Genomic DNA, 17,552 nt, shown 5'->3' on the forward strand with positions numbered 1-17,552 from the left:
TCTCTTGGGTGTAGTCTGAGTCAAGAAGATGGAGACTGATTTGGTGTTCTGAGTAAATCACAGCGGCTTCTGCCTCCAAGGCCCATGATGCTGTGCTGCCTCCTTTACCTCTTCGACATCTTGCCAGACAAGTTACATGTCCAAAACATTACCCTTCTTGCAAGCCTGCTTCTCTTCCAGATTTCCTATTTAACTAAATAGCATCCACATCCATCCACCTAGCCAGACACTGCTCCACGGCCTCATATCCAACGAGTTAAATCCTGTTAAACGGTCACATTTAAGTATCTTTCAAACTCATTTCTTTTCATCTCCACAATCGCTACCTTGATTCGGGGGAGGCATGCCTTCAGTATTACTCTCCTCTAAACCAGTCTGAATGTGGACACCAGAATGATTTTTTTCCAAAGGGCAAGTATTTTATCATTCCTCTGCTTAAAACCCTTCAATGGTGGCTATGCATGCTGGCTCATGCCTGTAATCCCAGCACTCTGGGAGGCCAAGGCGGGCAGATCACTTGAGGCCAGGAGTACCAGACCAGCCTGGCCAACAAGGTTGACACCGTTTCTACTAAAAACACAAAAATTAGCTGGGTGTGATGGTGCGCATGCCTGTAATCCTAGCACTTTGGAAGGCCGAGGCGGGTGGATCACTTCAGACCAGGAGTTCGAGACCAGCCTGGCCAACATGGTAACACCCTGTTTCTACTAAAAATACAAAAACTGGCTGGGTGTGGTGGCACACGCCTGTAATCCCAGCTACTCAGGAGGCTGAGGCAGGAGAATTCCTTGAACCTGGGAGAGGTTGCCATTGCACACCACCTGAGAGGAGACTCTATTGAAAAAACATAACATAACATAAAATAATATATAAAAAAATAAAATAACATAAATATAATATAATAAAATAAAATAAAATAAAATAAAAAAAAATAAAAAATAAATAAAAAAAAAATAAAATAAAAAAAAATAAAATAAAAAAAAATTAAATAATTAATTACCTTCAAGGCTTTCACTGTCTTTTTGGCTGACCCAATCTTAACATGCCTCAGAGAGCTATCCATTTATAGTTGCTGTACTTGTCATAATAAAATCTTTTTTCATTCTTATAAACTAGGCCTTTGGATATTTAGAACCCTCTTCTCAGTCAGCCTCCCCTTATCAACTTCTTACCTACCTCTTATTTGGCTAATTCAAATAGTCGCCACTTAAAAGCACTTAATCAAAGAAGTCATCCCTGATACCTACAGTAAATGAGCTCCCCCAATATATAAGTTGGCTGACTTCTTATCATAGCATTTGTCACACTGTATTGTTACTGTTACCACTGTTATCTCTACACTGAATCCCCAGAGCCTAGCATAGTGCCTGTTACATAGAAGAAAAATACAATTTTATATAAATAAATGAATTTGATACAAACTCAGGAACTGAAATGTATACTTTTAGTTCTTAAAAAAATGAATGTATGTGTGAGGCAGAGTGGCTCAAGCCTGTAATCCAAAGACTGTGGGAGACTGAAGCAGGAGGATCTCTTGAGCCCAGGAATTCAAGACCAGCATGGGCAACACAGTGAGACCTCGCCTCTTCAAAAAAAAAAAAAAAAAAAAAAAAAAATTAGCCAGCAATGGTGGCACAAGCCTGTAGTCCCACCTACTTAGGAGGCTGAGACAGGAGGGTAAGTTGAGCCACTGCGCTCAGGCCTGGGCAACAGTGAGACCACATCGACTTTAAAAAAAAAAAAAAAAGGCCGGGTGCAGAGTGCAGTGGCTCAAACCTGTAATCCCAACACTTTGGGAGGTCCAGGTGGGCAGATCACTTCGGCCCAGAAGTCTGAGACCAGCCTGAGCAACATGGCAAAACCCTGTCTCCAAAAAAAAACAAAAAACAAAAATTAGCTGGGCATGGTGGCATGCACCTGTAGTCCCAGCTACTCGGGAGACTAAAGTGGGAGGATGACTTGAGTCTAGGAGGTCAAGGCTGCAGTAAGCTGCGATTGTGCCTTTGCACTCCAGCCTAAGTGACAGAGACATTGACTCAATCAATCAATCAATCAATCAATCAATCAAAGAATGTATATGTATTATACTTTGGGCTTACTTCACACATTATGCCTAACAGGTATCTTTTTTGATTTATTCTTCCAACATTCACTTCAATTACTTACCTTCATTTACTCTACAAACTGAAACTCTTACAGTACTATGAGTTGCCACCATGTCATGCAACATAACATATTGCTGAAAGAGGAAAAAGAAGTTAAAAACTAGCCAATATGAACCCACTCCTCAAGAAAAAAGCCAGAGTGCTAAAAAATAAGTTAATTCAATAAATGCATATCGCTCCATCTTTACAAAATGTCGAGTCAGAGATTCAGATTATTCATTGTTTTAGTTCAAGACAAAACAAGAAGCACTTTAACAGGATAGCCCTGAAAACAGTACCTTCCAGCATTCCAGTCTGTGATCAGCAACTACAGATCCCTATGGCCTCCAGACAGTCAAGTGGTAGAGCCTTGACTCTAAAAAGCACCTGCCATCCCCAACCTCCCACCCCGCAAAACAAACAAAAAAGGGAGGGGAGAAGGAGCATATATTCATGCAACTAAAATAATGACTGCATTGAGAATTCACTCTGTGCTGAGTACTATTCTACACACTTTAGATGTTACTACAAAATACAAATACAGTTGTGAAACCCGTAATAAATTTGAACTTACCTTTCTAATGGAATATAGTGAGCTTACGATTGATACTATAGACATAACCACAATAGCTAGAGCATAGTAATAGTATTCATCAGTGCTCCACAGTATAACACTGAACAGCTGGAAAATGTAAAATGGGTTGAGAACCTAAAAAACAAGATTTTAAAGTCAAACTGAGTGAGATATTAATGACCATACAGATTGTCCACCTTTTCATTTGACAACCAAAAAGATACAAATATGTACAAGATAAGCTCCATAGTATTCTACAGCAAAATGTACTTCCCTAAAAAGTAGGGCAGGCCGGGCGCGGTGGCCCACGCCTGTAATCCCAGCACTTTGGGAGGCCGAGGCGGGCGGATCACGAGGTCAGGAGATTGAACCATCCTGGCTAACACAGGGAAACCCTGTCTCTACTAAAAAATACAAAAAAATTAGCTGGGCATGGTGGCGGGGCCTGTAGTCCCAGCCACTCAGGAGGCTGAGGCAGGAGAATGGCGTGAACCTGGAAGGCAGAGCTTGCAGTGAGCCAAGATAGCACCACTGCAGCCTGGGGGACAGAGCAAGACTCCGTCTCAAAAAAAAAAAAAAGTAGGGCAATATGCTATCCTACTCTTATTATCATTAACTACTAGAATTTGGCTAAATAAGGTTAATTTAAATTACTGGCATCCATTTAGATTCATACCATCCAAATATAGACTCAGCTAGAAAAGGCTAGTAAGTGTATGATTTTAGCCGTTCTGCAATCTGCTTTGGCAATAAAGTACATTTATTTCCAATTACTGTGCTCTGGGCTAATAGAATACAAAACTTTTAATGAAACTGAACAAATATTTGCTTATTATAAACTCAAAACACAAATTTATTTATATATCAAAAGTTCACTGGAGGCCAAAGGAAAGACAAATATGAGTTAATGGGTTATGTTACTTTGCTTTCTCTAAGATAATAACTAAGTATTAAATCCTGAATAAAAAAGAGATAAAGAGAGACCTTGGCAATGAACTTCATCTACCCAAATGTCATGGTATTTATCAATTTCATTAAACACCCCCCCACTGTCTTAAAATTGATGCTTCTGTACTTTTCAAAGCACTTTCATATAGATATAGTCTCATTTTACCTTAAAACCAAATGAGATAATTAGAAAAAACTTATTCCAAGTTCATAGGTAAAGGAGCAACAGAGAGAATGTACTAAAGATCAGAGCTAGTTACTGGTGGAACCACATTACAAATCAGGCTTTCCAATTCCTAACCACTACACTATGCTATGCTCATAAGCAACATTACATGGCCACTCTCAGGAACTGATGAAAAACAATCTTCCTTCTACTACTAAAAGTGTTCACCTAATACAACTAATTCTTGAGCTTTAGCCAAAAACCAGAATGAAGATTGGTGAGCCTAACTCTGCTAGACATTCAACAGGTAATAAAAGCAACTAGACAAAATTTTAAGAATACATGCCCCAGATTCTTTCTCTACCAGAGTAAATGTCTTCCGTCTTTACCTTCCAAGTAAAAATATGCAAAAAGAGGTTAGGAAAAAGAAAACCAAGAATATTTTAATCATGACTCATTCCACATCCATTGATCATGACTGTTAAGTTATACAAAATCAAGAGTCTTACCTCTTTAATTAGAAGCTTAAAAACAGAAGGCACTTTTACAGCAATTTCATTTACTCCATAAAGCAGTTTTCTATAACAGGAAAATACATTAATAGTATTACATTATATAATAATAGTATAATTTACGAAAGGCATTATATTAGGTAAGGCTTAAACCACAGACTGTTCTTATTCATGTCTCCAAACACCTGTCTTCTACAATTCAAACTCTCTACCTACAGAATTTAAAACAAAGAAGTCAATAGTAGATACCTATACTGGTAGCATTTAACTTCATTTTGTCTCACATCTTTATGTGTGACAAATATCTTTCCTACTAGTCTATAATACCATGTGAGCAAAAGGTTCTCTTTTGCATCCTTGAACACACTAGATCTTAACAATTTTGAATTACAATTATTTTTTGCAAGAAACCAATTAAATTTGAGGGATCTTTTTTTTAAATATTGCACTAACAGTGTTTAGTTCAAAACATTGTACATTTGAATTGAAAAGAAAATGCTTTTAAAGTTTAAATATTTCCACTTAATTCCTTATGTTACAATAGTATTTTCTATACGCTAGAGTAATTCTTGACTTTTATGAAGTGTAAGTCTAAATGAGTGAATTTTATGTTCGGGTTACCCCTTTGAAAGAACATGCTACAGAACTGTAAGAAAATTTCTTACTGAATTTCAAAGTGGCATTTATCTTTAACATATGCAATACACTGGCGTTATTTTTATGATTTAACAAGGAATAACACTATGAAGAAGATTATGTCTCCCAATTTACAATTTTTCATTACGGTGAATTTGAACTCATGCTTGTATTTCAGAAAATCTAAGGTGCTATCAATTATAAGGCATACCATTATTATATGATCAAGAAAGATAAAAATGCTATCAAGAATGACACTTCACCAACTATATGACACATCCCAATCTCAGAGATGTTAAAAGGTGGAAAAATGTTTACCCGGGAACTGATAAAATATGGTATAACTTCAGGTATACCAACTTCAAAATACCAGCTTTCACATTTTTATCATTCTTATACTGAGACAGTCTTACTCAAATAAAATATCAGTAAATTCTCAACTACTATGTCTGTAATATTTAAGTATCTGTTAATATGTACAACTATATAGTAAAGGGTTGACTATGTATACTACTGCTTTTAGGAATTTTGAGAAGATCTAACTTTAGTTGGATAAAAATTACCTGTAGGCATGCATCCCCTTTGTCAGTCCTGCACTATGCTTTTCATAAATTGACGTACAAGAAACACCTTCATCCAGTCCCCTAAATAAATCCAAAGTTTTTACTTTAAACAAAGTTTAAAATATCCAAATTTCTTAACGCCTCATTTTTCTATATGCCTGATTTTATAAAGGTGTGACTTCCTTACAAATGCTTAGAAACCCTTAACAAAAATTGAGATAACAAATGAGAATTTTTAAATCTCAAGTTCTTAAGATAAACAATGACAAATCTAAGTCTCAAACCCAACTTCGAAGCTATTCAATGTATTTATTGCAGGATAGATGAGATGGCTCTAAATACTCAAGTTTATATAATAATACCATTATCCTTAAGACTGTGCCAAAGCTGTAATAACTAAAATTAAACTTTAAAATTTTAAGATAAAGTATAACTTGAGAATTCTAAACCAAAGATGAAAACATTTTACTTTTTAGCTACATAGTTTCTCCTTTTCAATTTTAGGGTCCAATTAAGAATTTCTATTCATTTTCTTCCATCTCCATAAAAGCATCAATCCAAACCCTTCCCTAATGCGTACCTGGTTTGAAGTGCAGAATTTATGAGTCACAGACAATGCCTAAAATCTGTAATAATTCCAAGTGGGATTCAACTAACATATCTACCTTTTCCCAAAATATCTTAATTATGCCTTTTTTTTTTTTTTTTTTTTGCGATGGAGTCTTGCTCTGTTGCCAGGCTGGAGTGCAATGGCACAATCTCGGCTCACTGCAACCCCCACCTCCTGGGTTCAAGCGATTCTCCTGCCTCAGCCTCCTGAGTAGTTAGGAGTACAGGCACACACCACCATGCCCAGCTAATTTTTGTATTTTTAGTAGAGAAGGGGTTTCACCATGTTGGCCAGTATGGTCTCAATCTCTTGACCTCAGGTGATCCACCCACCTTGGCCTCCCAAAGTGCTGGGATTACAGGAGTGAGCTACCACCCCCCGCCTTAATTATGCTTATTTTAACTGAGATACCAGCTATAAAACTCTAAAGCAAAGACAGTCTTACATATACTTAATTCCAATCCTTTTCCACATTTTCCACACAGGAAAGCTAAGCTTCATAATTCACTTCAATCAATGGAGTAAGTTTAAATTTTTAAGTTTCTATGGCTGGCAAAAGACACACAGTAAATATGTTTGACATTTCTTCCCACTGAATTTGATGACTTCTCCAGAAGGCAGCAGGAGCCAGTGCCAAGTCAAAAAAAAAAAAAAAAAATTTTTTTTTTTTTTAAACAAAATGACAGCCCATTGGCAATTTTCTTTGTTTTTTTGAGACGCAGTTTCGCTCTTTTGCCCAGGCTGGAGCAGAGTGGCGTGATATCGGTTCACTGCAACCTCCAGCCCCCCCGGGTTTGAGCGATTCTCCTGCCTCAGCCTCCCAAGTATTTGGGATTATAGCCATCGGTCACCAGGCCCAGCTAATTTTTTTTTGTATTTTTAGTAGGGACGGGGTTTCACCATGTTGGCCAGGCTGGTCTTGAACTCCTCACCTCAGGTGATCCGCCCACCTCGGCCTCTTAAAGTGCTAGAATTACAGGCATGAGACACCACACCCGGCCCGATTTTCCTTAAGGCAATAGTTCTTAATAAGGAATGGTTTTTAGAACTAGGCATGTAAAACTGCCCTTGCCCATTCCAGAATGCTCCAATTCTTCAGTGTATCTGAGTAAAAAATCCAGGCATGAATATTTTATTTTTTACTTCCAACAGAAACCTACAGGTATGAATATTTTAAATGTTCATAACATGATTTTCTTTTTACCGCTAAAATTAAGAATTCCTTTGGCACGCTAAAGCATGATATTAATGAGTATTTATAAGAATCATTTCAAGAGCAATAAAAATAGAATCTTAATTTGTACTTATATAACTTAAATCCTCGATTAAAAATAAAGGAATTACTACAGCTTGCCCCATTCTTTATCTACATAGTAAAATTAAATTTCTATTTATCTATTACTCTACTCCTCAAGTACCACAGGCTTTAAGTGTCAGTAAACTAACAGGTAATGATTCAGATACTCTAAGTTAAGATACAGGCTATGAGGTATACTCAAAATCACTTTGAGGTGAAACAGGTAAGAACTCAGACTCAGTAGCCTTTGGCATCACACTGATTCTAAGTTTCATGTAAACTCTGCCATGGTGCAAGCTGTGGTGGGACTTATTTTAAAATGGCTAATGAGCCTTCAAACAGCAACAGGGAGTTGTTAATTAATATGTGAATAGAAATTATGAAATAAAACCTCAGCAATTTTATGAATACTAGAATGGACTCTTTTCTACCTAGAATGTTTTCAGGATATTCAAAATATGATCCAAACAAAAGAAAGATACTTACTTTAAGAAATCAAAATTGTGAATGGTATCATTCCAGAAATATTTTACACTATGGTGGGTGAAATAACGAATCTGTGGAACACAAATTAACGTTACACCAAAAAGCATATCATCACTTGTGATATGTAATCTGTTACTTCTATTAACAGCTATATATAGGATTATATATAGCATTATATATACTAATACGTATTATATGCATGTAAATTAATCTCAAACATTAACTGCAAACACAAAATTATAGAATATACATGATAGCATAAAATGTAACAATTCCGATTTTTAAAGAAACTTTGACATTAAGATCACAATACCTGTTGTGATTCAGTCTGTGAATATTTACTGATCCCGTGCCTATTTTCTTCAGTGGGATTCTCAATTAAACAAACTGCATGGCCATTTGAAAGCTTATTAGACATAGATTTTGGACTTGAAACTGGGTAAGTTTCCAAAGAAAGAACGCGAATTTTTGCACAAAACCACATTTTGAATTCATCCTTAAAGAGAGAAAGGGATAAGGGTAAGGAGTCAATTTTATATAAAACTACCTATATTTCCATTTATTTTCCATTCTTTACAAGACATTATTTCCCCATCTCTAATTGAGGAAACATCACTCCTACTCACTAAATATTAAACCATTTCATGAGGATGCTTAAATTCAAACATAAAGAGCTTTCCATTGCTCATGGTTTTTATGACATATTTTACAGATAAGCACATCAGTACTTCATAAAATATCATGAGTAATTCCTTAATTAGCCTATATATTTAGACTAGATATTAAAACCTCTTATAAAATGCTTCCAATTAGGATTTTTAAAAAAGCAAAAAGGCTGAGATGCATCAGCATTACACAGCAGACAGGCAGCTGGCCTAGTGACTGAGATCTGGACTACAGTCCTAATAGACCAGCACCTTAACAGACAAGTATCTAATCTCTCAGGGCAATAAGAGATATGAAAGGAAGGGGGTGAATCTGATCATCTTTAAGATTCCTTTAAACTCTAATCACTTTAATAATAGTCAATTCAAACACAAACCCTCTAGAAATACTAGAATTAGCATTCCTCATTTTATCCAGGCAGCGATGTTCCCTTCATCTATTATTTTGAATAAAGTATACATAAAGACATTGTTTTACTCCTTAAATAATCAGCTACAAGTAAACACATAAACTTACAGTAGTCCTCAGCAGCACTACTTCACAGTCTTTAATTGCAGCTCTGACACAGGTCGCTTTCACCCGCCACTCAGGCATCCAATACAGGAGGAGGAGGAGAAACCCACCAGAGCAAATCACTCCTAAAGAAACTATGGCAAGCTTCCAGCGACTCAAATTGTAACCATAAATCTCCTGCATGGACACAGCGATCACGATTAATTATCAAATGATAAAATGATATGGCAGCTAAACACATTCCAAAGTTCTTTGTTTTCCAGATAGGTATTATTGTCTCGTCACATGAACTGTAAATATTTTCCAATCCATAATTTACCTTTAAATTTTGTTTCTGACCAGTTTACTGTCAGTTATATTTTAAGTAAATTTGTTGGTATTTACACTTTGATTTTATATTTAATTTATGCCTAATACATTCTTTCCCACTGATATAGTAAATTCATATTTAGTACACTTCCCTAGAATGTTTGCAATTTCGTTTTTACATATCTTTTTAATTCTTCTTGAATTTATCTTGTTATGAGGTGGGCTTTTTTTTAAATAAACATTTTATTTTGAAATAAATTTTAGATTTATAGAAAAGTTGCAAAAATATTATGAAGTTCCTGTACATCCTTTGTGCAGTTCCCCCTAATGTTAACATTTCCTGGTACATCTGTTAAGAATCAATAGAGTAACACTGCTGTATTACTATCAACTAAACTCAGTTTTAGGATTTCACTAGCTTTCCACTAACATGTTATTTCTGTTGCATGATATAATCGAGAGTATCACAGTACATTTGGACGAATAGATTTTAATTTACTGTTTCCCAAATGATTTACTAATTGTCCCAATACCACTGTGACTAATCAATTTGATCCACTGACAAACTGTCTCATAGTTTCAGGTTAGCTCCCCAACAAGCGTTGCCAGATTTAATAAACGAAAATGCAGGAGGCCCACCTAAATTTAAATTTCAAATAAATAATAATCTTTTTGTCTGTCCCATGCAACATTTGGACATATTTATACTAAAAATTTCTCCCTTGATTATGTGACTTTTACATTTAACAGGACATCTTATACTTTACCTGACATCTTTCTGTCTCCCCCCAACAAAAAGTAGAGAAGTTGGCTTTTTTTATTAAGCTGATTTTAGAAAACTTTTGTAAGTGAAAATTAGAAATCTTTATTTGGGATTCTATTTAAATCTTTTATTTAGGATTATATTAGCCAATATTACCTCTTAAATCACCAAATGCAAAAACATACTTCTTCTAAGTTTTAACAGACCACAAGTAAAAAAATAATTATACTAAAAGCAACTAATGTCTATTAGTTTATTAGTATATTACACAATCCCAATTCAAAAGCACAGGATGAAGAAAGAAGCCCATTGAGTTAGCCACTGCTGCTGCTGTTGTTAATTGCCTTCTAGTCCCTAAAATAATAAATTGCAGAGACAGTCTTCATACTTCACAAGTAAATTAGAACAGCTGGTTACCATTTCATCTTCTTGACCCTGATTGATGATCTTCCTTTCTTCCTTGTCCATACCTACAGTGGTTTAAAGGTCTTGTGCTTCAAAACAATGGAAGATCACTGAGGGAAGAAAGGGAACAAATGTTAGTGAGTTATTTTATATCTTAGTAGACGATACAACTTCATTCTATCAACTGTCTATTATACAAGGGGTCCCCAACCCCTGGGTCACGGACCTGTTAGGAACAGGGCCACACAGTAGGAGGTGAGTAACAGGAAGCAAGCATTACTGCCCCAGCTCTACCTCCCATCAGATCAACAGAGGCATTAGATTCTCACAGGAGCACAAACCCTACTGTGAACTGTGCGTGCAAGGGATCTAGGGTGCGCGCTCCTTATGAGAATCTAATGCCTGATGATCTGAGACAGAACAGTCTCACCCCGAAACCATCCCTCCCCACCCGTAATTGTCTTCCATGAAACCAGTCCCTGGTGCCAAAAAGGTTGGGGACCACTGTTTTATACCATCGAAGTGTTCTTTTAATATTTAATAAGATTTTGTTTAAATTTGAATTCTTCCAAAGCAGTGATGTATTCATCACTTGCTCATGGGATGTATCAAACTTTAGATGACACTTCAGTAGTTTCTAAAGTGCTAGCTGGTTCTAATGACATTTTCAATGGGATACCAGTGCTTGAACCTGTATTACTTAACTACCGCAAAACATGGCATATTTCATTAATTCATTTAGACTAGCAACTACTGTGATATAGGACAATTTATATTGAGAGGAACTACTAACAGTCTTCCTTTTTCATTCCACAGATTCAGAAGTAGTCTAGTTTAACCATCTTGAGCTAAAAGTACTTCACACAACTCAAATTTATTCACTGTAGCATAGTAAAGAGCTATGGCACTAGCAGTGAAACCAACCCAAAAACTGCTCAGAGATTATTAATCATCCAATAAATATTTACTAAGCACCAGTTACATAAATGGCAATCCCTGGCCAGGAGTCAATCGCTATGGCAGGTTTACTCCTACTGGAGGGCACTCAGCTGACTCCAGCATTCGATTCCAAGTCCACTGGGCAACCTTCTGATTGTCTGACTACCTACAAAGCTTGTCCAGGGAAAAAATTCATTGAGCCCACTAACATATTCTTCCTTTTTTTTTTTTTTTGTATTTCAAATATTAAACATTTCAGCTACACCTTAAAGAAATTTGCAAGATGTAAAACGATGCCAGTTTTCTAACTTTTTGTTTTTTTAGAAAATATCTTCCAAAAATGTTAAAGTATAATTTTATTTTTTTAAGAAATAAGTATTTAAAATATCAGTTTTAATTCATATATGGTATCAATAGCTATAGTCCACATAAATAAAAGCTCTTTAGCATCCACAAAAATTTTCAAGAAGGTAAATGGGTTTCAGCCCTCCGAGTTTGATAACCACTGCTTTAGATGAGACTGATCTCACAGTGGGAATATTACTGCCTTCATTTCAAATCCCATACCTCTACTCATCTACCCAGTGCACAGCAGGCTTGACACACGGTAGGCACTCAAAAATGCTTACTGAATAAATGACCTGATTTTAAAAATGTGCACTAAGTAACAATACCTATTTATTTTCAGATGATATAAATTAACAGCCAAGTAAAAACCAAATGCAAAATTTTAAAGTAACCCCATACATAAGATTGTTGAAACTTCTTGATGTTCTATCATAAAGCAACCAATAAGAGGGGTCTATGTGCCAAGCGTGGTGGCTCACGCCTGTAATCCCAGCACTCTGGGAGGCCAAGGCAGGCAGATCCCCTGAGGTCAGGAGTTCAAGACCAGCTTGGCCAACATGGTGAAAAACCCCATCTTTACAAAAACACAAAAATTAGCTGGGCATGACGGCGGGTGCCTGTAATCCCAGCTACTCAGGAGGCTGAGGCGAGAGAACTGCTTGAACCCAGGAGGCAGAGGTTGTAGTAAGCTGAGATCACGTCACTGCACTCCAGCCTGGGCGACAGAGAAAGACTCCCTCTCAAAAAGAGAGGGGTCTGTCTGTACAGTTACTTATGTCGTTTTAATAATTTCACTCAACTATGACATTCTTATCAAATATGTGAATACATAAACATTGGTACAAAAATAAATAACCAGTAAGATACTGAACTCAGTGCCATTGTGGAAAAGGAGAAACCTTACACACTATCGGGTCCGACTTCCTTTAAACAAGCCGTATGACCATACAAAACCTTCTGGGCATGGTAACAAGATCTTCTCCACCTGGGGCAGTGTAATGGTCCTAGAGCATATTACCAGAGTTATTCCACCATAATCATGCTCCATAAAATCAAAACACTTTTGGGTGGCAGTAATTCTCAAGGGCTGTGCCTGCTACTATAGACTATGGTGAGAATAAGCCCAACCTCTTTCCCTGTAGAGAAGATCGGCTATCATCACCTGAATGTGTAAAGTAATAACACCGTACAGGCCTACTATCAAAGGATGAACCAAAGACCTTTTGCTCTGACACTGTCTCTGCTAAAGAATACCAGTCTGAGGTTCTTAACCTTTAGCCTGTGATTCTTCCTTAAGGGCTCAAAAATGAATCTCATAGTCATCACACAGTAGTCACCAGGGTCAGTTTTGGTTTGGGTTTGTTAGTTTTCTTTAAATAGAGACAGGGTCTCACTATGTTGCCCAAGCTGGTTTAGAACTCCCGGGCTCAGGCAATCCTCCCACCTCAGCCTCCCAAAATGCTGAGACTGCAGGAATGAGCCACCACACCCCATGGGGTCATTTTTGATAACCAATTCTGATCTCCAGTTCCCATCACCACCGCCTAAAATATGCTTCCTCAGGGAAGGATTACTTCACATTCTCATATGGAGACTTCTGCTTCCAACCAAGTTGAGACAAAAGGGATCATATTTGCCCTCCTGCCCTAAAGCAACAACAAAATATATAATGGTTTTCAAGGAATTGGACATCAGGCAATGAAGAAAACTGATAATTGAGAGATTAAAAAAACAAACGAGGTAAGTCCTACAACTGTCCCAGTTTACTGACGGAAAATACTTTACAGATCACAAAAAAAGGGAGGACAGGGAGCTCAGAGGGAGCCCAGCAGTTTCCCTGAGTTTGGGAGATGAAACTGGAAGTCTGGGGAAGCACCGAAGCAATGAGATTTACTGGTCAGATCACCAGAAGAGAGTCTGACCCACTAAGAACACGACAGACCTGCACGATGGACTCCCTCCAGCCTTCAGCTGTGCACCACTCAGCACCTGTGTGTGAAGAAACTACCGCAGGCCAGGGAAAGAACCATCCAAAATGATTAAGGGGATTAAACCACCGCGGCTCACAAAAGGCTGGGGATCGCACCCATTTTTACCAACCACAGTGGAAAACCTCATTAGCCACAAGGAATCAGGAAGGGTATTCAGGTTTTTGCTTTAGTTACTGGGATAAAATTTGCCTCAAACAGAAACTGCTCTGGTACTGCCTAACAAAGCTTAAACATAAGACCTGAAATAATACAACTGTTTTCAAGTAAAAAAGTCTAGGCGCAGGCTCACATCCGTAATCCCAGCTCTTTGGGAGGCTGGGGTGGGCAGATCACCTGAGGCCAAAAGTTCAAGACCAGCCTGGCCAACATGGTGAAACTCCATCTCTACTAAAAATACAAAAAAAAAAAAAAAAAAAATTAGCCAGGCGTGGTGGTGCACGCCTGTAGTCCTAGCTACTCAGGAGGGTGAGGCAGGAGAATCGCTTGAATCCCACAGGCGGAAGCTGCAGTGAGCCAAGATCGCGCCACTCCACTCCAGCCTAGGCAACACAGTGAGGCTCCATCTCAAAAAAAAAAAAAAAAAATATATATATATATATATAAACTTCTAAAACACCAATGGGTCAAAGTCGTCAAAGTGGAAAATACAAAGTATTCTGAACTTAATAAAAATGATACATTGAAATGTGTAAGATGCCACTAAACAGTACTTAGAAAAAAATTTACAGCACTAAATTCCAGTATCTGAGAGAAGGTCATGACCTCAGCTTCCACCTTAAGAAAAGTAGAGAAATAGCAAATTACTCCCAGAGTAACTGCTATAGGGAAATAAAATTCAGAGAAAAAAATCAATGAAATAAAAAAAACAGAAAGAGGAAACGTCACTGAAACCAAAAAGGCTGGTTCTTTGAAATCCATAAAATTGTTAACTGCTACCTCGACTCATCAAAATGAAAGAAAACGGGGCGGGAGAGATGCAAATTACCAATATCAGTAATAAGCAGATATGCCACAACAGATTCTGCAAGTATCAGAAGGCTAATCATGGAACTTAATAAGCAACTTGACACTGATACACCAACTTTTTTGTAGGTTTAAAGTTACTTCAAAATTAAAAATTTTTAAATTAAAAAACCCATCTTTATTGACCAGGAGATGACCAAGAGTTTGATAACTGCTAAAGCAAAGTTAAAAGCTGAGTGAATGGGTACATGAGAGTCCATTATACCATTATACTAGTCTTTTCTACTTTTTAATGTGTAGAAATTGTTGATAATAGAAAAGTTTTTCAAAAAATAAATTGAACAGCTGGGTGCAGTGATGCATGCCTATAGTCTCAGCTACTCAGGAGGCTGAAATGAGAGAACCACTTGAGCCCAAGAGTTTGAGTCCAGCCTGGGCAGAATAGTGAGACTCCATCGCTAAAAAAATAAAAATAAAAAATTTAAAAATTAATACCCACCCATCCGAAGCTTTCAGATAGAAGAAAATTTTCAGAAGACATTTATTTCTGGCACAGAGGGCCACGAATATTAAGGACTCTGTCTCTAGGGGTCCAAAGTCCACTGACTCAATCTACTATGTGCGAGGTATTATCCATAAACTCAATTCACCAAACTTCTGTTGGTTTTTGAATCTTACCCTTCTTCACCCTTGTCTTTTATCTATTTCCCACAAACCTAGAGACTTCCCATTCCTGTAAATCCAAATTTTTCAATATAGAACGTATGTATAAATAGATGAATAAGCATGTTTTATCCAATGTTTTCATTAAGCCCATGTACTTTTAACTATTTAAAACTTTTTCTCCAAGTATCTATAGAAGGAATTCATTCACCTTAGTTCAGCATAATTATATTTTTCACTTCATCTTCTACAGTTAGACCACAGAAAGAACTATTGCAATTAATTATTTTTAAATGAGCTTATTTAAGTAGTTCACTGCCTATAGAAATCTATTTTCATCCTTTTCAAAATACAGTTTTTTAACCATATTACACCATTACTCTTTCTATGAGTGTAATTTCTCTAAAATGTAGTTGGTGTTTAAAGCAAATTAAGTCTTAGCAAATTTTACCAAAGTGCTAAAAATAAACAATTCAAATAAAAAGTTGCTCTAAAAACCTCCAATTAATTATTCACTTTGAATACATTATATACCTCAAAGGAAATTACTCAAGAATTCACTTTTCACATAAACTTTTAGTCAACTCCAATGTGACAACTCCAACAGCTCTTACATTTAGAACACATGCATGCTAAAAATATATTTAAATTTTAAATGTACATAAGTAAAAGCCCTGACTATTTCAATAACTCTGAGAGGATAAAAAACCCATAAACTATTTAAAATACACTGCTTATCAAGATAAAAATACATATTAAATACAATTCTACTATATATCTAATCAGACATTTGAAGCGTTAATACCAAATTGATAAACCCATTACTTACAGAAATATAACTTTTGTGGACTGCTGGAACACATGTTTTTTAATCAAGTCAAATTCTATATCAGAAAAAACAAGTTGAAGAAATTTTTCTTACCAATAGCACTATATCATCATTCTTCCCAATTCCTGATATTTGCATGGCTTTCAAAAGCTGGCTTTTAATAATAAAAAAAAACTAAGCATAAAAATTTAGAATTTTATGCCAAATATTTCTGTTTTGGTTCTGTCTGAACTGCTTTCAAAATGATTAAGATATTAAAATTTAGAATTTTGTAATTCACCAATTTTTAATAAGTTTTCAGAAGATGTGCCCTTCTGCCATCTGTCACTGGTAGAGCTCCTATTATTTGAATAAATCCTAGCTAGTTAGCTCACCGAAGTTCCAATTCCACAGTGCATGCCTGAGTCTTGATGTTATCTAAATAGCAAGGAGCTTATAGGCTATTGTGCTTAACCAAACCCTTCCTTGAATTTATAATAAACTTGATTTGCTGTGTGAGTTAAAAAAAAAAAAAACAAAAAAAAAACCAGTATGGGACAAAGTGAAGCTACTGGGAAAAAATCTCACTAAATTAAATATGCTAATTTTTTTTTTTTTTTTTTTTTTTTTTTTTGAGACGGAGTCTTTCTCTGTCCCCCAGGCTGGAGTGCAGTGGCGCGATCTCGGCTCACTGCAAGCTCCGCCTCCCGAGTTCACGCCATTCTCCTGCCTCAGCCTCTCCGAGTAGCTGGGATTACAGGCGCCCGCCACCGCGCCCGGCTAATTTTTTGTATTTTTAGTAGAGACGGGGTTTCACCGTGTTAGCCAGGATGGTCTCGATCTCCTGACCTCGTGATCCACCCACCTCGGCCTCCCAAAGTGCTGGGATTACAGGCTTGAGCCACCGCGCCCGGCCTTAAATATGCTAATTTTTGAAAGTGTACTTATTTTTTCACATTATGTAATTGGTACAAACAATTAAAGTATACTACTTATCCTATACCATGCTAAAAGTTAGTCAGATTTCTTTCCTTAAAACAACATCAGCTGTTTTCAGACACAGAAATCTCCAAACCTCACAGACATCTTTGCTTCAAACCTGAGTTTCTCATGAGCTGTAACAATATTATAATAGTGAGTGTGGAGAGTGTTGAATTTTTTTAAGGATAGTCTATGTACGTGCCTACAATTCCAAAGTAGGTAATTTCACAAAGTGATTTAAAGAACGACCTGTAATCAAGTAAAGTT

At 36.6% G+C, this 17,552-nt stretch overlaps 1 protein-coding gene across 7 annotated transcripts in view; it reads right to left on the reverse strand.

Annotated features, from left to right (window-relative positions):
* ATP13A3 (ATPase 13A3) overlaps positions 1-17,552 on the reverse strand; it is an 84,879-nt gene that overhangs the window by 49,181 nt on the left and 18,146 nt on the right. For 3 of the 7 annotated variants that reach the window (XM_032171921.1, XM_032171922.2, XM_058426383.1), the window contains exons 3-10: positions 10,605-10,702; positions 9,119-9,292; positions 8,250-8,432; positions 7,937-8,007; positions 5,544-5,624; positions 4,342-4,411; positions 2,719-2,853; positions 2,167-2,239 (exon numbers count right to left, since the gene is read on the reverse strand). In XM_032171921.1, coding sequence (XP_032027812.1) covers positions 2,167-2,239; positions 2,719-2,853; positions 4,342-4,411; positions 5,544-5,624; positions 7,937-8,007; positions 8,250-8,432; positions 9,119-9,292; positions 10,605-10,655 — 838 coding nt within the window. In that variant the 5' untranslated portion in view covers positions 10,656-10,702. Of the gene's footprint in view, positions 1-2,166; positions 2,240-2,718; positions 2,854-4,341; positions 4,412-5,543; positions 5,625-7,936; positions 8,008-8,249; positions 8,433-9,118; positions 9,293-10,604; positions 10,703-16,325; positions 16,827-17,552 lie in introns of those variants that run through there. The other 4 variants (XM_058426384.1, XM_058426382.1, XM_032171923.1 and 1 more) reach the window with 4 other exon arrangements.

Source organism: Hylobates moloch, unplaced genomic scaffold (genome assembly GCF_009828535.3).
Source record: "Hylobates moloch isolate HMO894 unplaced genomic scaffold, HMol_V3 SCAFFOLD_13, whole genome shotgun sequence".
Taxonomy (NCBI): domain Eukaryota; kingdom Metazoa; phylum Chordata; class Mammalia; order Primates; family Hylobatidae; genus Hylobates; species Hylobates moloch.